This window comes from Diceros bicornis, chromosome 40, assembly GCF_020826845.1.
Source record: "Diceros bicornis minor isolate mBicDic1 chromosome 40, mDicBic1.mat.cur, whole genome shotgun sequence".
Classification (NCBI taxonomy): Eukaryota; Metazoa; Chordata; class Mammalia; order Perissodactyla; family Rhinocerotidae; genus Diceros; species Diceros bicornis.
Genome location: NC_080779.1, coordinates 12,105,347 through 12,128,904, shown reverse-complemented (window position 1 = coordinate 12,128,904; position 23,558 = coordinate 12,105,347). Strand labels below are relative to the sequence as shown.

The following is a 23,558-nucleotide window of genomic DNA, read 5'->3' as shown; positions in this document are numbered from 1 at the left end:
AATAACTGACCACAGCTGCTTTTGAATTTGTGCATCTGTATGTGATTGGGGTAGAGGTGCTGGTGGTAGCAGCAAATTCACCCCAGGAAGAGCTGTTCTCCTGTTTAGGAAAGCACTTGAAAGAGTCTTGATTGTCAAGGCACGGCCCCTCCCCTGTGCACCAGGCCGGTGTCTGGGAGGAGAGGCAGGGAGTCAAGCAGTCCTCTCAATGGAGTCCTCCCCAAGGTTACTGCATTTTGAACACATGAAAGGTTTTGTTCGTTTGGGGAGGCCGCTGAGACTCAGGAGAGGGCACAGGGAGGAGATGTGGAGTGTGGGGGATGCCGAGCAGCACAGCAGGGCCGGAGATAAGGAGCAGGTGCCCTCCGTCCCTGTGGTGAGGGGTGCCAGCGACTGGGGCAGGCATTGCCTGTGATGTGGTTTCTGCCCCGTCCTGTACCAGACGGGTACTGTTGCTAGATGTAGTAGATAAAAATACAGGTGCCCAGTTAAATGTGAGTTTTAGATAAACAACAACTTTTTTTTCAGAATAATATGTCCCACACAATATTTGGGACATACTTATACTAAAAGAGTATTTGTTTATCTAAAACTCAGATTTAACTGGGCACCCTGTATTTTATCTGACAACCCTAGCTGTGCCCCCTCCCCACTGTTACCCCAGGCCCTAGTAAAAGTCTGTTACAGCCAGAGTCCCTGTGTGGCAGGTGACAGGAGCTGCCAGATGTGGTGAGAGGACATCCAGAGGTGACTGAGTAGAGGGGGAGGAAGGATAAGGGGGTGATGGTCACCTCCTGAAGCAGAAGCAATTCCTGGGAATCCTTGGAAATCTTCCGGTGGCTTGCTGCCTCCTGCAGTCGGTGAGGGCTCAGTTATTTCATCTGTGTATTGCTGGAAAGGGTGACCCTAGGGACTGCGGGCCCTGGGCTGCTCTGTTTCCATCTCTCTTTCAGGTCAGGGGACATTCTTTTGGGCATTTCTCCCTTTCCACCTGTCCTTGGGACCTGCCACCTGTGCCCTGCGAGGATGGGCAGCTTGTGACCCAAGAGGACTCCAGTCTCAAGGGCAGGACCAGAAAAGCCCGATCTGCTCACATGGCCACCTGGAGAGCCCAGAGGATGACTCACTGCTTGAGGACCCGGGCAGAGAGTGGCAGGAGCTGTCCTGGGACCACCCTCCGCCCTCCTGGTCCCCGGCTGCATTCATTACATCTCACCACTGCTCTGTGTGTTGGCTCTGCTGGGTGAAACACTTGCACACCCAGCCTGGAACTTCTTTTTGACCTTTCAATCTTAGTTTTTCCTATGACAGAGTCTAATATGGTATGTGACGGTTTAAGCCCAGGGAGTCAGGGACCAAAGTACTAAAAGGGTCTGTTCTTGGGCGGTGGGCTTCACGCCCACAGGCGTGGACCCATGAGGCATGGGTCCCTCGGGACAGTTTCCGAGGCATGGGCCCTATTCTGTTGGGGTTCTAGAACGCTGCTGAATAGGGAGAACAGTCAGCTATAGCACCCTGTGTGTAAACCAGTGGGCTAGATGGCCTGGGCCGGTTATCAAGGAAACACTAAGACAGTGACTGTGCCCTCAAATCACTTCCAACTAAATGAGAAGATTGCCTTGCGAATATTTAACCTCCTTTGAGATAAGTAATTCTCCTTTGCTACAATTTCTTTTATACCTACATTTTTAGGAGCTACGATTTTCTAAGAGCTTCGCAAGGGACCCATTTTTCTAACAAACATACATGCAACCTTCCCACACACTTTCTATCTCGTTGGTTGGTATATTTAAAGGTCTGTCTTTTTATGTATTTGCATTCAGTGGTAAAAAAAAAATGTTAGAGAAAAGAACATATTATGTTCTTTTAGGATTTAGGAAGTTAAGCCAATATACATACACAGACCGAGCAAATGATATTAAAATATTGTTCAACTTTAGTTTGATTCTTTAAAATATAGAAAAAAATTTGTTTTGTGCAATCCTTGAGTGACGGGGATACAATTTCAATACACTGGACTGCCCAGTCCTGTGATGGGCAAAATCACCATCCGTGTCGAGTGGTTCTCAACCAGGAGAGGTTTCTTCCCCATAAAAGGCAATGGAAATCTGTGGAGTATCTTTAGTTGTCACAGAGACTGGATTGGGGGCTCTACTGGCATTTATTGGGCAGAGGCCAGGAATTCTAAATGTCCTGCAAGGCATGGGACTATCTTGCATAACGAACTGTCCCACCCAAAATGCCAGTAGAACCCACTGGGATATGCCGCTAAGCTTCGTCTCTCTCTGATGTATCCCGCCAGTAGTAAATGAAGGTCATTCGGTATAGATCAGAGTTTCTTAACCTCGGCACTATTGACACTTGAGGCTGGATCACTCTTTGTGGTGGGGGCTCTCCTGTGCACTGTAGAATATTTAGCAGCATTCCCGGGCTCTACCTATGAGATTGCAGTGCCCCCCCGCCCCCCAAATTGTAACAACCACAAATGTCTCCAGACATTGCCAAATGTCCCTGGGGGAGGGGTTCCCCCACCTCCTGTTTGAGACATAGTGGCAGACGTAGGTAAATGTCTGGTGGCAGACATAGGTAAATTTACAGGCTTAGTGAAGAGAGTGGAGAGAGTTCCCTCGTATGGTTTCATACTTGATTGAAGAAATGTGGGTGTCATCTGCAGCTGAGGGAGAGTGGAGGGGGATGAGTAGGTTTGGTCTGAAAAAAAGGGAGTAGGCATGACACTGAGGGTGGGAAGGGATCTTCCTGGGGAAATGAAGGATTTTCTAGCAGTGTTGAGAACACATGGGAGGATTTTGCTCAGGAATTTAAGTGGAAGCGTCAGCCTGGCCCATGTGGTTTGTCCCTGCAATGCTGAGCTGTCTGGGTGCAGGAACAGAGGAGGAGGAAACAGGGTTTAACGGAGTTGGGTGTAGCCAGGCAGGAGCTCCAGAGAGAGAGGCGCAGAGGAGGTGCAGGTGGTATTTGGGGTGATTATAAAGATAGTCCACAGAGTCTAACGTGGGCAAAGAGAAAGGAGAGCCAGGAGGTGCTGATGGGTGGTGAGATGGTGATGGGGGCGAAGGATTGGTGGGCTCCATGTGGTCCGAGCATGTTGCAGAGGGGTTACTCAGGCAAGAAAGGGATGAGTAGGATGCTCAGAATGGAGATTCGGATGTGGCGCATTTGCTACTAAATCTGGGGTGTGGCCACGGAAGTGAGTGGTGACAACTAGGCTGGAGAAGCTGGGGTGTAGGATGGACCATCTACATGATGCTGATGCAAGAATAAGAGGGTAGCAGCAGAGAGGAAAATGGGGAGACTTCCGTAGCTTCCACCTGCCAGTTCTACTTCTGCCCTCCAGGGTAACCCCAGAACAGAGTTCCCCTGCTCTGGGCTAGCCTTTCAGACATCTGCAGAAAGCACTTATGACTGTGGTGTTTGTTTCCAGTTTGGTTGCTCTTAGACTTCCTGGTTTGTCAATATCCCCATTAAACTATGGTATCCAGAATGGTGCTCATTGTTCCAGAAATGCAAAGTGGAAGAAGCATGTCATGTTCACCACCCTCTACTCCATCGTTCTAGAGAAGTATGTATGTTATGTTATGTCACGTTTTTTCATTTCATGTCATTTTAAATTTTATTTTATTTTTAATTTAATTTCATTTTATGGCATACCAGTATAATGCCTCATACTGTCCCAGTTAATTTTTTCCCAGTTTTGTCCTCACTTCTTGGCACCATTTTCCTAGTCATGGCTTTGGCGTCTCTTGACAATTTTTCTATGTCTCCCAAACAGGATTCATTGCATCAAGCTCCCAGTCAGTTCACCCCCAGAACCTTCCACTAGCTCCCAGGTTCCCAGCACTTCCCAGGGGATGGTGAACGGTCAAGGAACCAGAAAGATCCTATTTAGCATTCAGATTAAACCTCACCCTACTAATCAACCCCTTTTGGGCATTCAACCAGTTATTCACCCAGCCACAGTTTCACATTCTTTGTGAAATTAGGTGTAAGAGAAAAAAATATAAATCTACTCAGTATCATCATCTCCTAGGTCATGTTATTCTACCTTGTCGATGAGGACATCACAGGCTTTCTGTCAGATGCTTCAGGGAAATCCACATACAGTGAGTAGACAAGTTTCCAGATTTTCATCTTAGTAAACCTACCAAGGAAAGGATGGCCTTTGTGACATGCCATCCTCCCCAACCAACACTGCCTGTAGGTGCTCACTTCTTCCTATTTTAAGGGGCACACAAACATTTTTTAAACAGTCTTTTCCAGAATAACTATGAAAGTTATTCCTGTTCATCTACAGACCCCCCTAGCCTCTGTTTTTTGAGACTCTGAACAAATTTGTCCATTTTCATGCTGTTGGTGCCTTTTCTACTCCTCAGATCAATGTTCTTATCTATGGATTCTCCAAGTTTCTTGGAATGAAATTTGTGTTGTTCAGAAGCCTTGGCCATATGTATTCAAAGGAAAGAGTGCTCCATGACATTTCTCTCATCCAGTGTCAAATCTTTTGACTCAAATCTTGTGACCCCAACCGACCACACATAAAGAGACAGGACATGCAAAAGGGGAAACTAGGTCCACTTCCAGGCAGGGGAGGAGCAGGGATGCTAACAACAGTTCACTCTGACAGCCAAGTCACCATTTAGCACGACAGCTCAATTCAGAACACTTTTCTCTGCAGTTTTCACAGTTCTCTATCATTTTGATATGCTGAGAATATATTAAAATTTATATTCAAAAATTGAATCACATGTATTTGAGCCATTTTAATGTCTGTATTTTAAAAACATATCTATTATAAATAAGTACAAACATGACTCCCCCAAAATACCAAAGAGAGCTTTAGCATATATTAGAATAAATTACCATGTTTCTAGTTACATTTTCAAATGCATTTAAACTGGTACATCCACCTGTGGTTGGTTGAACAATGCCTCCCGCCCCAAAGATATCCACGTCCTAATCACCAGAGTGTGTGAATATTACCTTGTCTGGCAAAAGGGACTTTGCATATGTGATTAAGTTAAGGATCTTGAGATGGGAAGATTATCCTGGATTATCTGGTGGGCCCAATGCAATCCCAAGTGTCCTTGTAGAGGGAGGCAGAAGGTCAGAGTGGAAGGAAGCAACAGGTTAGAGTGATGCAAGGAAGGGGCCACGTGCCAAGGAATGCAAGTGGCCTCTAGGAGCTGAAAAAGGCAAGGAAATAAATTCTCCTCTCAGAGTCTCCAGAAGGAACTAGCTCTGCCAAGAGCTTGATTGTAGCTCCATAAGACTCATTTCAGACTTTTGACCTCCAGAACAGTCAGAGAATAAATTTGTGCCGTTCTAAGCCACAAAGTTGGTGGCAATTTGTTACAGCAGCAATAGAAAACTCATATACCATTCCTCAGGGCCCAACTCAAAAATTCCATATATTCCACCAATAAATATTTAGCCCCATACTATGTTCAAGGCTCTGTGCTAGTTGTTGCGGCTGGTGGAGATCCAGAAGGACACAGTCCTGGCCCCATGCTTGCACTCCACCAGGGGAGGCAGACTTCAGAGAGCTGGCTGTACAATTAATGTTTTACCCACTTGATGTTATAACACGGAAGCCTGCCTATGTTCTGCGAGTCAGGAAAGGCTGAAATCTGGAAACGAGTGGGAATTAGTTAGGTCAAGACGGGGCAGGGAAGGTACTCTAGACAGAAGTAACAGCAAGAACAAAGGTCCCTAGGCAAAAAAAAGCTAAAAGACACAGGAGCAGGACAAAGGTTGGTTTGGTTAATGTCAAACCATTAACCAGTGGTGGTGGAGGTTAATGTCAGAGAGACTAGAACTTCCCAGGGGTGGACCACGGAGAACTTGGAGGCCATGGTAAGATTTTTAAATTTCATCCTATGAACAATGGGAAAGCACTGAAGAATTTTAAGCAGAGTCGTGGAATGATGAGATGTGCATTTTGAAAAGATCCCTCTGGCTGTAGGATGGAGAGTGGGTTGGAAAGGGGCAAGCAGGGATCCAGGGAGACTGGTCAGAAGTCTTTAAGGAGCACTGGCGTGCAGCAGTGGCAGCTTAGGCCAGGTGGTGGGGAGAAACAAGCTGGAGAGAAGTAATCAGCTCAGGGAGAGGTTTGGGAGGTAGACCAGTTGAACCTTGCTGACTGGTGGTGAGGTGTGAGGGGGAAGGAGCCAAGGGCGGCACCCAAGGGTCTGCTCCAAAAGGCCCAAGGGTGAGAAGGAAGAGGCTGAGCTTGAGGAGTCCGTGAGATGTCCAAGTGGAGACGTCTAGGAAGCAGCAGGGTTTGGGGTCTGGAGCTCAGATGAGAGACGTCAGCTGGGAATGTAAGTTTGGGCGTCCATGGCACAGAGGGGTGGTTTTTGGGAGTGGATGGGACAGAGCAGGGAGAGTGTGTACAGTGAGGAGACGCACAGGCTCGTGCATGAGGCCAACTGTCTCCAGGCCAATGTCTCCTAGAGGATTGAACGTACTCGGCTTGGAATACAAGTATTTCCATGTGTGTCTGACATCCTTTTCCTCCTCTCAAAGGGGGATACCGTTGTCTTTCACCTTTACTCCTGGAAGTGCTTAGCGTGGTTCGTCACACAGTAGATGCTTCAATAAATGTAACGATTTATTGAAGGGAATGCTTTACTGCACTAGGCGCCTACATGTATCTATCTGTCCGAATGTACTTAAAACAAGTTTCCTTCCTTGCCTCTATTGCAGTGCACCTCATAGGATGGAAATTGTATCTGAACCACTTAAAACAACTTAAAAAATACTTCTGTGTTCTGTGGGTTCCACAGCTTCTGCATCAGTTCTCTCTGAAAGGTGGCTGAGGATGGTCACTGCTTCCAGCACACAGCTGATACTACACCCTGGGGAGACGGGGGTGCAGAGGGAACAGCACGGGCTGAGGAGCTAAATTGTCTGGGATTGAGTCCCAGCTCCATTAGAATTTAGACTGTGGGTCCTTGTGCAAGTTCCTCCCACTGTCTGTGCCTCAGTTTCCTCATCTGTAAAAAGGGGCTAACAGTAGCACCTCTCTCATGAGGCTTTTGTAAGGGTCACATGGGTTATATACGCCAAGTGCTTAGAACACTGCTTGGCACAGAAAAAGTGCTAGATAAGCAATTGCTATTATACTTGTGAGGTATACAATGTAGACAGGACACTGTCAACTGTCACCTCCTTTTCCTGTCTCTGCCAGCCCCGCTTCCACAGAAAGGAAACAACTGTAGATGACAATAGCTTCCATTTATCAGTACTGACTATGTGCTGGGGACTTCACACGCCCTGAAACACTTCATTCCCATAGCACACTGGTGAGGACTATTATTCCCATTTTAGGGGTAAGGGAACTGAGGCTCAGACAAATTGAGCAAGTTGTTCAAGGCCAGGCAGATATTATTTGGTGGGCTTAGGATTCAAATCGATGACCTGCAAATCAGAAGCTCTTTCCTCTAATGTTAGCCGTTCTCAAATTTAGGTGTGCTTTAAGAATTCCCGGATTGTTCCTTGAAAATGCAGGTTCCAAGCCCCCCTTCTTCAGAGACTGCTGGAGCCCAGGAGTCTGCATTTTACAAGCAAACCTGGCAGCTCTCCTGGTCTCAGGCCGATCCCTGAGCATGACTTAGTTACACTGCAGCCAGCCAGAGGGTTCCAGAATCAAACCTCGGTCACATTCCCAGGTCCAGAGCTAGCAGCCAGACTGGGGCTGTGAGGCCACGGGGTCGCTCTGGGGCCCTCTTGGCTCCTAACCCCCACGATCTGGTGATCTTCTGGGATAGGGGCTGGGGTGCCCCGACAGCTCCTCGCCTGAGTGCTGGCCTCTGACTGGATGCCCCCAAAACCACTTTTGAGACTCCATCCAAGTGCCCTCTGCCACTCACTCTGCCGGTACTCTGGGCCCCTGTCCTGGGCAGGCAGGGTTTGCTGCTCAGCTCTGGCTGCCTGTGCATCTTAGATCCACCGTGGCTCCCCCTGCCTCAGCCTGGATGATGTATGTCAGAAATAGGACAGCAACTCCCTGTAGACATAGACCAAAGGAACTCTCAGAGCGTGCTTTGCTTTCTTCCTTATCCTGCATTACAACGGATCCGGGAGTTGTCTTTCTGGTCTAATATGGAACACGCATATTATCTAATAATGCCATCCCTGCACTGCATATTCAGTTGTCCCTTCCAAAATCCTACTGTTTATCTTGCTTAGAGATGTGCAGCAGACAATAAATTAAAAAGGGAAGCTGCCTGGCACTCCAACGCTTCATTCATTGAAAGGAAAGAAAGTAGCTACAGGGAGAGCAGAAGCCGGAGGGATTAGGACAGTCTGCAGAGACCATGCAGTGGAGAATGGATGGTTATGGAGACTAAATACCGGACTATCTATTTTTCTCTTCGAGTTCGCAGCCCCTCATTTTCCTAATCTATACAATAGGAGGTAGGAGTGGATGGCCAGGGCCCTTCCAGGCTGTAAGTACTTCTAAGCACACTGGAATCTTGTCGCATTTTACAGGGAAAGCTTTGCTGCTTTGAGAATCACATTTGCCTGCAGTCCAGTTAGCCTGAGGCTGCTCTGTAGAGACCTCAAGGAGAAAGGCAGAAAGAAGTGGTGAATGAACCGGGAACAGCCAGTGGAGAGCGTGCAAACACCCCACTGTCCTGGCAGACCAGGGCGACGAGAGGGCTTCTCAGAGGGAGGGGCCTGGGACTGTGCACTCCTCGGGGGCTGAGACATAGGCAGACAGAAAGTGAAATGCATCCTGGGGAACAAATTGGTAATTACTGGGACTAGAAAATCTGAACACGGCCTTAACATGGAAGAAAGAGGTGAAGAAAGGAAGGAAATTTCAGGAGGTTGGTGTCTTATTTTTGAAGGACAGGTCCAGTTGAGTTGGATGAAATGGAACTGACGGATAGGTGGATGGACAGACAGTCGGGAAGTGGGGATGCTAACATGGTGGAAATCACAGCTACAATGTGGAATTCTGCTCATCTCCCCTGTTGTGGAGAGGCGTGGCTTTAACAGTCAGGGGCGCTTTACACAAATGCTGTGTGTTAGGCCTCGCTGTCTCGGGTCACACGACTGCTGACAAACAAGCAAGGAAGAGCCTTTGTCTTTAAGTCTTAACTACGCACGTCTGGTATACAGTGAGTGCTCAATAAATATCACTTGAAGGAAAAGATTCTTATTTTCATCACAATATTTAGTACGTTCCTTTGTACACAGTATGCTTAATTAATATTTAACTGAATTTATTATCAGTATCTCCCCCACCTTGTCTTTACATTATTAAAATAATAGCTTTCACTCCCAAATTATTTTGTAATCCAGGTAATTAAAATCTTTTCTCTTGGTCAGGCATTTTCTTACCATTTCTACACACTAGATAACTTAGATACACTTCCGTATTATGTCAGGAAAGTTACTTCAATTATGTGCTTTTCTGATGGGGGAGGCTCAGCTTATAAAAGCAAAATGACATTGACCAAGAATATACACAATTGGAATGTCAGTCAATATTGAATCTTTAGTTCTTCTGTTTCTCCCAGTGACAAAAGAAGAGAAAATTAGATAAAAATGCATTAGGAAAACATTTACAAATTATGTGTCTGATAAAGATCCTATCCAGAATATATAAAGAACTCTGGCAACTCAATAATAAAAAGAGAAATAACCCAATTAAAAATGGGTTAAGGTATTGAATAAACAGTTCTACAAAGGGCATATACAGATAGCTAATAAGCACATGAAATTATGCTCAACAACTTTAGTCATTAGGAAAATGCATATCAAAACCATGATAAGATACCACTTCACCCCCATTAGGATGGCTATAATAAAAAAGGCAGACCATAACAAGTGTTGGTGAGGACGCAGAGAAACTGGAACCTCATACATTGCTGATAGGAATATCAATGGTGTGGCCACTGAAGAAAACAGTTAGTCAGTTCCTCAAAAAGATAACACATAGTTACCATATGACCCAACAATTCTACTCCTAGATGTATATACCAAAGAGAACTGAAAACATTTGTCCATACAAAAACCTGTACCTGAATATTCATAGCAGCCTTACTCATAACAGCCAAAACATGGAAGCAAATGTCCACCAACTGATGAACGGATAAATAACAATGGATAAATGACATGTGGTATATTCATATAACTGAATAGTATTTGCTCATAAAAAGGAATGAAGTAACGATACTTTCTACAACATGATGAACCTTGAAAACATTGTGCTAAGTGAAAGAAACCAGTCACAAAAGCCACATATTACATAATTCCATTTAGATGAAATGTCCAGAATAGGTAAACCCATAGATATAGAAGATAGATTAGTGATTGCCAGAGGCTAAGGGCCTTGTAATAAAACCATTACATCTATCTTAGCAACCGTAAAAGCTTTCTGGAGGGTGCATATTTATGGGAGTTACATCCTCATCACTAATTCATGTCATTTCAGCTCAAGATGGAATCACGTCTAACAGATGAGTAAAACATTTGTGAACTGGACAGGGAAGGTACTTGGAAGATGAAGGAAAGTGGCAGTATAAGGATAGAGGAACCGGAATCATCAGTGGATTCATGAAATGGATCCCCTGGGAACCACGGGGACAAAACCTCATGGAGCTGAAACAAAATTAAGAGGAGAGAAGGTTGTGATGAGAGCTGGTCAGAGAAATGAGTGGAAGATGGAACAGAATACTCGAACACCTGCTCATGAAGCTTTCTCTCTGCAGAGTTCTCTGACTCTTCCCAGACAGCTCTTTAAAAAGCTATTCAGGTTAATGTTAGCTTCAAGATTACAGGAATATGTGGGCAAAGGAGAAGAGGTAACACAAATCCGGACAAAGAGCAATTTATTTAGAAGAACTTTAAGGGGAATGAAAAAAATTCAATGAAGAGAAATTGCATTCAGCTTTTTTATCTGATTAAGGTTGGGCCCTCTACTTTGAAATCCACATCCTGTCTCAGGTGAACAGACTGCAGATGGAGATACATCTTGGCTATTAGTAAGCAAGGTGCTGCAAGCACGTGCTTGGTCTGTGTGTTCACTTGATGGAGGTCATCCAGAGAACGACTGAACAGAGTGCCTTCTACGTAGTTTTAGGGGAAGAAATCCTAGAGCCTGTGTATGGAATTAAATTAGGCTGGGCTGAGGTTTTCATCTATCATTCAACGGTATCTTTTCTTATTACAAAAACAGTTAAAAAGTTGGAGTTGGGGAGATGAGTGGCTAAGAGGCATTTATATTTCTGGAATCTCTTTTTATTTTCCACACAGAAGAAATGACTAAACTCAGTACATACTAATTTAGCCGTTGGTGCTCACTAAGTGTTTATCCTGTACTCATGGCATAAAGGCAAATCAACCTTCCCACCAACACCCTCCTCTTAGCTATCCTGTTTCACCAAAGGAGTTTCTCCTTCTGTCAATGTGCCTATGAAATGCAGGGGCTACACCCAGGGTAGGGCAGGAATCTACGTCCAAGCACATTGTCCTAAACTCTCTATGTGAGCAGTACCTTTTTGGTGTGTGTTCTTCAGGGTTGAATTGCCTCTGCAATATGTACCCCTCCAAGCAAGTTATTCTGAGAGGTCATCACTTCTGAAAGGCTCCCATTCTATGTTTTATACACGCATGGGCTTCAATCTGTTTATGGTCTGGCACCTCCTCTTCAGAAACTAGAGTCTTCTGCAAACTAGAATCTTTGCATCTCCTCTGATGCCAAACCACACCAGAGCCTCGTCAGGTAAAGAGCTCAGACAAGATCTGCTGTTCACTGTTCGGGCAGGGACGCCGTCAGCCTGGGAGAGCGAAAGGGGCTGTGACCCATGGCAACGTCCAGGACAATCTTTCATTAAAGGCCTTTTGAGGAAGAGGGAAAAAGTGTTTTCAGATCCTCCTTTCTTGATAATCAACTGTCTACCTTGAAACTCAGCATTTGTCCAAACTATCAATTGAAATTTTTTCATTTCAGGAACAGCCTCTGATAAGCCTCTTTTGGTTCCATTTATTTCCAGATCTTCAAAATGAAAGTTGATCCAACGCCATTGAGCAGAATGTCATTCAACACAAGAGCCCCGCCTGGACCCGAATGCTTGCTCCTGCCTCAGCTCACTAAGAAGACGCAAACCCAAAATGCATGGCCTTCAAGCCTGTGTGCTCTGTAAGGAAAGATGTTTCAGTGGAAGAAAACCTTCTCGGGTGGGCTTTCTTTCTCAATCAATATTTATTGAACTTCCATACAAGTGGGTCCCTGGTCTGAGCACGAATTCACTGCGTTGCAGGAACATCTGTACATGCTGATGTGTGTTCAAGGGAGAAGAAAAGGAAGAGAGGAGGGGGTTGCTGGTTGCTGGTGAATCTTGTAAGCTGGAATCTTATTCTCAATTTGTCATCTTAACTTGAGCTAGGAAATAGATTCCCATCCCTAATTCATCTAATTAATTAAATGAAGAAATCACAGCACCAAGGAGTAAATAGAATAATTGAATGAAACAGACTTTAAATAAATTAGCAATAATTAGCCAAGACACGTTTGTAGGTTCTGGTTTGGATGGATGCAATGTCTGACGAGGTGGAAAAGCCACTTCCCTTTGTATGCTTCTCAGATTGTAATTTGGACCTCATGTTACAGATGACATGAGCCATCCTGGGGCTAAACCACAGTTCTCAGCAGACCTTTACTGGAACCCAAGGAAAGGCATGTGAGACCCACGCAACATCCTCATTATCCTAAAGCATGTCAGAATCACCCTGGACCTCCTTCAAACTATGCCCCATGTCCCCTAAGACGTTCTGGTCCTGTGCTGGGGGAGACAATACTGTCCAGGTATTATGATATGTCCCTCTCATCCTGTTTTCACGTAACTGAAAGTCAAGCTACACTCTAAATTTGTGGTAGTCTGCGCTTTATAACACTCTCGTGGCAATCTAGATGTGCTATTCTGCCTTTCATCACTCGGAGTATCCTGCCTCCAATAAACTAGGGAGCCAGAAGGTCCTCAGAATCTTCCCCTTCCCTCTCCAGTCCACCAACGGCAAAGGCGAGGTGGTGAACGGATAAGATACTTCACTCTACTCCAGAAGATTTCCTTGGCTACTTTGTCCTATAGAAACCACCAAGCCAGTGTTTTTTCAGTACTGAAAGTCACTTTCTATTTACTATCCGCTCAGATTCATTTTCCAAATGATCTCCTCCAGGAAGAAGGGAAGAGTAATAGCACCCAATTCAATATGCCCTGGGGTGGGAGTCAGGACAACTGTGTCCAGTTAAATCTAGTAATTTTATTGCGACATTTTAGGGACGGTTCAGGAACTAGAGGATCAGGGTGATGAAAAGTTTGGGGAAAAATCCATAACTAGATGGAATGGAGTATCTCAGGTTGAATTTTACAGATTTATCTAAAAAACTCTTTAAGGTTCCTAAAAACCTATAAAATATGAAGAAATATTTGTTCATTATTCTCAAGATAATGGCCTCTCCCAGCTTCAGTTAAGCAAATGATGTCTGCTGTGTATTTTCTTCATCATTAACCTTCCTGAGATTTTTGGAGACTCCATGTCCTCCACCCATATCAGTTTAGATCTAACTTTATCTTGAACACACAGGCCAGTTAAAGATCCAAGCATCATTTTTGGGAGACGTGATATATGTCAACATACCTGTGAGGGTTGCTGAAGGAAAAGCATTTCTTATATACACAATGGAATACTATTCAGCCACAAGAAAGAAGGAAATTCTGACATCTGCAACAACATGGATGGACCTTAAGGGCATTATGTTAAGTGAGATAAATCAGACAGAGCAAGACAAATACTATATGATCTTACTTTTATGTGGAATCTAAAAAAGCCAAACTTGTAGAAACAGATTAGAATGGTGGTTACCAGGGCCTGGGGGTGGGGGAATTGGGGAGATGTTGTTAAAGGGTACAAACTTGCAGTTATAAGTTGAATAAGTTCTGGGCATCTAGTACACAGCATAGTGATTATAGTTAATATACTGTATTATACACTTCAAAATTGCTAAGAGACTAGATCTTAAATGTTCTCATCACAAAACAGAAATGATAATTATGTGACGTGATGGAAGTGTTAGCTAACGCTATGGTGGTAGTCATATTGCAACATATCAACGCATCAAATCAACACGTTGTACCCCTTAAACTTACACGATGTTATATGTCGACTATATCGCAATAAAAAAAGCATTTCTGAGCTACATGCCAAGCACATGTATCAGCTTTGATTACAACAAGCTTTCAGGTTAAAGCTCTCAACTCAATAAAACTAGGATATAAATCAAATATTAAGTCAATCAGCAAAGGAACGGGCACTATTATCTATTTCAAGATGGAGGCAGGCGCCCTGCTGTGCAGGGCTTCCTACGCCATGTTAGGGATTTTGCTATTTTTCCTAATGAAAGAGTTTAAGTAGGGGAACCCCAGGACCTGATTTGGGTTTCAAAAGATTATTTCGCCTGCTGGATTGAGGATGAATTCAAAGTGATAGAGACTGGACTAGGGAGACCAGGGGAGGCAACTCTAGTATATGCTCTCAGACTAGGTAATAGTTGAATATGTGGAAGTATACACACACACACACACACACACACACACACACACACAAGTTTGTCTGTCTATCTATCTATCTACCTATCTATCTATGTATTCTACCTATCTGCTTATTAAACACATACACATTATATATACAATTATCTTGTACACCACATGAAGCTCTAATAGCACAGAGGGCCAGTTCAGCCCTTGCAGTAGAATCAGACTTGCATTCCTCCCACCCATAGGCCTGAACTGTGTTTGCCAGTCTGTTGGAGGGCTTCCTTCTCTTGGGCTGCATCCTGTCGGAGGAGGTGCAGCTCACCAGCCTGTCGCAGTCCAGACTCTGCAGGAACCAGGGCTAACCCTGATGAATGCAGAGGCAGGCTTGCAGCTGAAATGTCCAGTGGGCGATACAGGAAATGGCTGGGAAGGCATCCCCTCTCCTCTCAGAGCATCAGCAGCCACGCTGCTTCCTCTCCGTCTGACCTTGGTGTATGGTTCTGTTTCTGGGGGCTTCTCAGCACCAACATGGCCCTCTAGGCCCACAGGAGCCCTGGGGTGCATCACGTAGAGAGGTCCGGCTCTGGCTTTGTCCTCCCACTTAGGATGAAACAGGGAAGATCCACCCCTTGCCCAGCTGTGCAGACCAGCAGAGGAATGTGAGCACATAGAATGCACCAAGTGTGACGGTCAAAATGCTGCTGTAAGTTTCCAATTCACAAGGACACCTGCTTCATAGAATGGAGGCAATTTTCATTTTTCTGAGTAGGAGCTGCTTCCAAAGGGGAAAGGAGCAGCTGGCCTTGATTTATCATCATCATCAGGAGAAAGGGGTGTTTTTCTGAATTCCCCTGCTCTGTGGGAAACATTTTGAAGTGCTTGACCATGAACCCTGGTCTCTCTGGCCATCTCTCCTGGGAGCAGGCAGGAGGGGCAGCCTGTCGTAGCCTTGCCAGGCCGTCCCTTGAACTTCACCCACGTGCTTGTTGGGGTAGTTCTTAGCCACGGACGTCTCTACCTGACACCTCGTTATGCTCCAGAGGCCCGAGCAGCTCCCGCTTGGCTTGTTTATTCAGGACTCTGGTGTTTGCCTTGGACTTGTTAAATCTCTGTGCTCAACATTGCCAAGATTCTGGAGGCGAAACCTAAAATGTAAGGCTGACCTTGGAATGTGAACCTCACACAGATGAATCACACCTGGGCTGGAGCAGTTCCTGGGAAGTAGTGACCCCTGGGGTGATACTAAGCCCCCAGGGCTTACTGTCTGGTAATCTTTGCTTTGAGGCGTGATGCTAACGCTAAATTTAATTTCATAGATATTTATTTAAGTTATGTTTTAATACCTCAGAAGCTTAAGCAGTATGAGGGGGTGGCAGTTCTGAGAAGCAGCTTCACATGAGGACCTAGACATGGGGGTACCAACGGGCGGCGGCGAGCCCCCCTCTTCCAGGCCAGAGTTACAAGTGCGCTGAGATACCCTGGGGGGGGCTGAGTGGGGCCTGGGTGGTCACTTCTGGCCATGAGCACCTCGCCCGGTCACGCCAGCGTGCCGCCCAGATGTCTGCACTTTCTCTGTGTGGTCTGCCGTGAAGACGGTTCACACACACGGCTGTGCAGGCAAGCGTGCCCAGTTCTCACAGATCTGGCTCCCCCCGTGAGGCCCCTCTAAGCTGGATTTCTCACCGCTCCCAGCTTTCGGCTCCTGCTGACGTCTGCCTGGGACCTTCCAGTAGACAATTCCTTCTGTGACCGAGCGCTAAGGTGCTTGGTTCGCTACCCAATACTCTGTCTCCAAGAGCAGGTCTGTTCTGGGTTGTGGGGTTGACATCCTCCAGCACGACTGCTTTTAGGATGCCTGAATTAGGAACACCTCAGACGTTTAGAAAGGTATCTTGGGACTATAATTCTAGTAACAGCAAGCTTGACTGGCCAAGAACAGAGAGAATATTCCATGAAAAAGGAAACATTCCTTTTCCTGGCTTCTTGCCATACCCGGTAGGGAATTGGGTCAGCTGAACTGTCTCCAGCCTGATGCAGTCTCTCATTGTCAGCGTCCCAAGGGGGAGCGATAGAGTCTTATCTAGGCTGCATTTTACAGTATATTGTTGCTTTGATTACTACCACCCCCCCCTCCAAAGAACTACTAAATGAAATATATTTTTCATGCTTTGTGTAAAGAAAAATAAAATTTTGGAGTTGGGATGAATCTTATCTGAGTTCCTGAAGGGTCACTACATTTTACAGGTCAAGCGACTGAGGCCCCGGGGGTTAAGGGAGTCGCTAGAGGCCACCTGCTGCCTCTGCTGCTCCTCGCGGGTGCCCCCCACACGCAGCCCCACACAAGCTCGGTGTAGACATCTCCCTGGCAGGATTTGATTTCAAGCTCTGCATTTTGAATTGAGTCAAAGGTGTTGGATCAATGTTCCATTTGTGCTTAAGTGTCTTTTCTTCTAGAGAGTTTTGGAGAAAGTATATTAAAGGATTCTGGGTCTTTATTGCACACTTCTCTCCCAGGGGGACAGAAATTAATTTGAAAAACAGTAAACAGACTCTATGCTGCATGTGCTAGGGAGACAAATTACTGGCTGTTCCTTTACCAACACCCCCACCCCCAGCCCCGCCCTTTTCCATAATAAGAGCTGCCATTTACCCACCTGGGATTGTACAAGACACTTTGCAATTATTTCCCACCCTCTCAATAACCCTATGAGGTAGAAATTATTCCCATTTTACAGATGAGGAAACTGAGGCTCCCAAAGGTTAAGTAACTTGCCCCAAATCACACAGCTTGGTGAGTGGTAGAATCCTATTTATCTGATTCCAAGAGTATCTCCTTTCCATTTCAGTTTGGTGAAGACATCACTTTGCATCTCAGGGCCCTGTCCCTGTCACACGACTCAGATAGGACCCACCCCATAGCCTCTCTGCTTTATGTAGAGGACCTGTGTGGTGCGGCCAAACCCTTGTCTACCTGCAGAACTCTCCTTCTGATTCTGGCAGCAGGAGCGAGGCCATGGGGTTCTTCATCAGATCAGCCACCACGGGGTCCTTGGGTGTCACATAGAAGAAAGGAGTCCCAGTGCTGTTGCTCAAGGGGCCGTCGCTGATGGGCAGGCAGTTCCCAAATGGCAGTCCTGGGATCTAAAAAACACCAACAAAGGCTTTTGCAATGTAGGGCTGTGAGTTGACCCCAGCTGGGAGCTTAGCTTGTGTCTCTGGCCAGGAAATACAGCACCGGGGATGTGAAGGGAGCAGGGCATCACCAGGGTTTTGACGGGCAGGACATTAAGGCACAGTGGTTCCCAATCTGCCCAATTCACCCAGTGATGGCTTCAGAATTCTAGAGAGGGGCTTAGCATGGCATTCTGTTGGGAACGGATGGTTAGGGGATTATTCTTGAAGCTGCACTTACATAGCAAACACATTCACTTTATTGAATTTGAAGTTATTTGGGGGAGAGGCAATGAAATTTACCAAGGGATGGTAAAATCCTTCCCACAAGCTGACGCTGGGGGCCCCACCGCCTTCACTGCCTCCCCCAAGTTTTTGGCAACTTTGGAGATCGACTTTGTCTTAACTTTAACATCTTACCTGGTGTTTGGATTCTAGGAACTTTCTATTCTTGTTTCTTTTAGGGCCACATCACTTTCACTTATTGGTTACATTTTTTTCTTGTAGTCAATAATATTTCATTATATAATTCAGCAACTTATGGGAAATTGGTTTCTCACCCTTTTAGCTTAAAGGAAGTCGCAGAAAAATGCTATACCAATTTTCGTTCACGATCATCTAGTCGAGTGGGTGAAATTCTCACACATATACGCATATATTTCTTAGGTTTTCCCACACCGTGCTGGGTTCAGCATCCCAGGCTCCATAAGCTTTACCCTTTACAGAGTACCCCTCATCGTTACTTAGCTCAGAACTCAGAGGCTCTCTTTGTCTTTGAAGTGTTGCATGACTATGGTGCGTAGAATTGTGACAAGGGATGGCTTTAATCTTTTAAGAAAACACAATGTTAAGGAGTCCTCCAAAATGGTAATGTAAGTTCATTCACAGATTCGATTTTTCAGCTTGTCATAAACTGCCTAGAGTCACGCTCCACACACACGGCAGGCATGTGGTCAATGTTCTCTGAATTTATTGAGTTTGGATTAAATGTCAATATTGGAAAGGGGAACTACTAACAAAGCTAAAACAAGAGATGTCGAAAGTCAAAATATCTTTAGTACATTGGCACTAGACTTTTAATTGCTTGAAACAATCTATGTTTTAAACCCAGATGAGCTTCAAATTTAAGCTTTATATTTCTTAAGGTGTGTCTTAGGAGCATAATATATAACTGTGAAAAACCATTTGGATGCCGTGAAAGAGGTTAAGATCATTGCCATAATCAGAATAAAGTTGTGATTTAGATCATTTTTTTAAGCAAAAAAGGACCTTCAAAACTACCTAGTCAACCACTTAATTTCCTAGATGATGAAAGCAAAGTGGCGAAACCAATGACTTGGCCACAGTCTCGGAGCAGGGGAGACCCAGAGCTGGTGCCCTGGCCAATGACCTACACATTCCATAAAATATTATTATTTTTTGCATGAAGTAAGTGTGAGTTCACATTACTGCCCTGTAACAAAACCCTTACATTTATCTTAACGGCCCTAAAAGCTTTCTGGAGGATGTATGCTTATGGACGTCCCATCCTCATCATTTATCCATGTCATTCTGGCTTAAGGTGGGATCATGTGTAACAGGTGAGTAAAACATGTGAACTGAACAATAAAAATTGCCTCTGGTAACAGGTCATTCCAGCATTTATACACTTTGCACAATAAGCCTCCTTTCCAGAAAAATTCCTGATTTTCATTTTTCAAAATGTAAATTTCCACCAAAGCCCCAGTAGCGTGTCTCTCCCAGTCCCGCTTGGGTTCGGTGTCAGTAGGTGACGGGAAAGTTCAGGTCACTGGCGGCGCTGTGGGCTGGGAGGCGCTGCGCGCGCCTACTCAGTGATTCTAAAGGCAGCTCTGGCTTCCTTTGTCCAGGTCTCTGGTCAGGCGCTGGCTATTTGCACGTCTCTTTGACTGACCACCTCAACAGTGCGCTTCAGTCCCCATCCGCTCCAAGCCTGGCCGTCAGCCACCGTCCCTCCCCCGCCCACCACCACCACTTTGCCCTGCTAACCGAAGCACAGTCTGCTTCCATTATTTACACCCTGTCCAGGCTCCAAACCAGCCCACCGGGCACGTCTGTTGGACCTGGATCCGAGCACGTGAGGGGTCGCTAGCATCTCCCTGTCCCCTGGGCGCGCCGCCTGCGCGCCAGGCCACTGCGAGGCATGCCCCTGCAACGCGCTCCGGCCGGGGGAGCCTACCTTCTCGTGGGCGGACACGGCGGCCAGACAGCCCCAGGCGCTGGCGTGGGCCAGGAAGCGGGCGGTGCCCGGGCGCAGCCGCGGGCCGCTCTCGCGCGGGTAGGAGAACATCCCGGGCGGCGCGGGGGGCGGCCTGGCGCGGGCGGCGCCCGCCGGGGGCGGCAGGTGCGCGTCCTCCTTGTGCGCCGAGGCCGGGAAGCTCTGCTGCCAGATGCTGCCCGAGTCCTCCAGCAGCGCGGGCAGTGCGTCCTCGGTGGAGGCGCCGTCCAGCTCCTCGTCCACCTCGTTGGTGACGGCCCAGGACACCGAGCTCACGATCACGTAGCCCGCGGCCGGGGACAGCAGGGCGCCGCAGCACAGCAGCCAGGAGAGGCGGGTCCCGGGCCGCGCCGGCCGCTCGCCGCGGCGCACGGACATCTTGCAGGCGGCGCGTCCGGCCGCGGGGACCGCCCGCGGCGTGCCAGCGGCCGGCGAGGGCGGCAGCGCCCCCCTGCGGCGGGTGCGGGGAGCTGGAACCGGCTTCCGACCACCGCAGGATTCGGAGAGTGACGGGGTTGGGGGGCGGTCCCCAGCTCCGGGGATGCCCTCGCAGCCGCACGCCGCGCTGAGCAGGCGAGGCTCCCGGAAGACCAGGTGCCACTAAACGCTGCGCGCGCTGCAGTCGCCGCGTGCGGAGTCCTCACCGCGTGCCTGGTCCGGGCATGGGCTCGCTTCCTGCTGCATGGCACAGGCTCTGTAGCCAGACGGTGGGCGTTCAGATCCCGGCTCAGAACACAGCTCCGCTCACCGTGAGCTGTGTGACCCTGCCAAGTCGCTTAACCTTTCTGTGCCCCAGTTCCTTCATTAGAAAACGAAGAAAACTATCATAGGGGTGAGGGATGGGAGGATTAAATGAGTTAATATTTGGAAAGGCTTAAAACAGGGCGTGGCAGGGAGCAAGCATTATATTTTGTTAACTAGACAAAGGTAGGGTTTGTTATCATCATCTTCTAGAGCAGGAACTGAGTAAACAGTGAGGATGAGATTAGCAACAGTCCCTCTGATGCCGAAGCCCAGTCTCTTGCTCTGTAAGGACGATGACCAACATACACTTTGTTGTGACAGGAGGGCGTGGCCTCCAGTTCTTCTAAAAGCAGAATCAAGGTGTTTACGTATAAGCTAAAGTACAGGCCAGCACCCAGAGAGAGTGGGGCCCGGACGACGGGCAGTGAATGTATGAATGTCCCACAATGTAAAACAATTCTCTTATTGATGGAGATTTGGGTTGTTTCCAGTAATAAGGTTTTATGGATGTCAAAATGATTTTAAATTATTTACATTTTTTAAACTTCTGCCTATGGTGTGCATAACTGGCTCACTAGGAGACATTTTCTGCTCTAGATTTTCTACCCAGCATCTAACAGTCCTCCTTCAGATTTGCTATGGATGAAAATAACTTGCACTAGCACTAGAATTTGTTTAGATATTTTTGGTAAATGTTACATTCTGCGGTAACTAGAGGATCTGTTGTCTACCAGTCAAGCCATCTTTCTTAAAAAGACTTCTTAATCTCCTCAGTGCGCTCCCAGCGGGCCCCCCCATTCCACCCCTGCTGCCCTTTCCAGGGTGACCTCTTTCTGGCTCTCGTCTTACTGGAGCTCCCGGTAGCCTTCCGTGCAGCTGACCTCTCTCTCCTCTTTCGGGTCTTTTCTTACCTCTCTGGCTGCACTTTCTCAGTCTCCTTTGAGGATCCCCTCCTCCGTCCACCCCTGCACACTGATATTCTAGGGGGCTTCTGTCTCCAGCCTTTTCCTCTCTGTACTCTCTGAGTGATCTCCTCTATTCCCAGGGCTTCTGCCATCCCTTTATGCTGCTGACTTGCCAACCGAAATTCCCTGCTTAGTGCTCTCACTCTCTTTTTCTCTGTCCCCGGCCCTGGAATGATATGTCCCATGGCCATGGAGAGGCAGTAGAATAAGTCATTAACAACATGGGCTCTGGGGCCAGCCCTGATGGCCTAGTGGTTAAGTTTGGCACCCTGTGCTTTGGCGGCCCGGATTCGGTTCCCAGGCGTGGACCTGCACCACTCCTCTGTCAGGGGCCATGCTGTGGTGGCAGCTCACTTACAAAACAGAAGAAGACTGGCAGCGGATGTGAGCTCAGGGTGAATCTTCCTCAGAGAAAACAAACAACAATAACAAAGTCGTGGGCTCTGGATTCAAATGGATCCAAACCCTGCTCTATCACCTACTAGGCGTGTCTGCAAAATGAAGACAGTCCCATCTACCTGGTCAGCTGTTGTGGTTACAGAATGGGGTATCAGGTGCAAAGCACTTTATGATGGGGGCTGAATATCATCCACTCTCTCTGTTTCCCCAGAGGCGATGGAATGTCCATTCTAATCCCTGGAAAGGGAAAATTTGGAGGAATATTGCAGGCTTTTGACTCTCTTCTTCCTCCTGCCTCCTCATCTGATGGATGAGTTTGGGAAGAGGAACTCAACATGCTGTCTCAGCCTCTGCAGGGTTATTCTTTTCTGTTCTGAATGGTCTGTCCGCCATTCTCTTCTGCCGCGCCTGAGCTGGTCTGCCGCTGGAGGAGGTGTGCGGCTGCCCTGTTCTGTCTTGTGACTGAGGGAGTAAGTTCGGTGGCAGAACCTAATAGGAGTCCTAGTTGGTCAAAATTGTCCCAATTATTTTTATCTCTATTAAGCTTTCTGATTCCTGTGTTTTATTTCCAATTAGATCCAAAGTCCAAAGAGATTTAAGAGGGTGAACGATAGTCACCCTCCAAACTCCATCACATAATGTGTGTGAGGACAGAGTAATGCTCAATAAATGATAGCCACTGGGATTTGCCTTCTGGCCATTTCCCCCTGAATATCTGTCAGGTCCATCACACTCAACTTTTGGGAGACGATTCTCTGTGGATTTCTTGTTTCCCACAGGGTCCAGGCGTATTTAATACTCGTGAAAAGCTACAGATAGTGTACCCGTCTGGAGAGATTTAGAGACCTGTTTCCCCAGAGACATCTCAGGTAGTAAAGATTAAAGCCCTTCCCGTCCTCTCCCTAGAGACACTTGCTTACTCTTCAGGGTAAGAAATCTAGAGACACCTTCCCCATCTTTCCTGGAGATTTGCTTACATTGCAGGATATCACCAGCAGCCCTGACAAAAGCTGAGTCTCATAATTTCGGAGTTCCTCTCCACCTACAGGCACACATACAGTTAACATCTGGCTTTCATTGCATCATCCTATGACTGTTGGGATGTGGGGAACTGATGTAAGATTTTGCTCTGGCTGGTTTTTTTTCTTTGAGTAATAAATGGTCCATTTCTTTGACTCAGGAATCTTGAGTTCTTCTATAAGAACAGATACACACACACAGACACACACACAGACACACCTGTGGCAGGCTAATGTTTAGTTTGCGTAGGGTAAAATCTCAGCCCCTTCAGTTTTGGACTTGACATCAACATATCCTCCTTCCAGAGTCACTGCTCCTTCTATGTTTATCACCTCAGTGTGTGGCGTCAGTGTCCATTGTGGACCTGGCCACTCAAAGCAGAAACCTAGGTGTCACCTCATGTTTGAAAAAGACGTAATCTCACTCACCCAATCGTTCACCATGACCTGAGTATTT

General features: G+C 46.7%; 1 protein-coding gene across 1 annotated transcript in view; it reads right to left on the bottom strand.

Moving 5' to 3' along the window:
* The window catches only part of CREG2 (cellular repressor of E1A stimulated genes 2), a 46,966-nt gene extending 26,614 nt beyond the window's left edge, over positions 1-20,352 (bottom strand). Inside the window, exons 1-2 of the mRNA XM_058534447.1 lie at positions 19,936-20,352; positions 17,539-17,708 (exon numbers count right to left, since the gene is read on the bottom strand). Of these exons, the coding sequence (XP_058390430.1) occupies positions 17,539-17,708; positions 19,936-20,352 (587 nt within the window). The remainder of the gene's footprint in view (positions 1-17,538; positions 17,709-19,935) is intronic.
* Between the last annotated feature and the right edge of the window lie 3,206 nt (positions 20,353-23,558).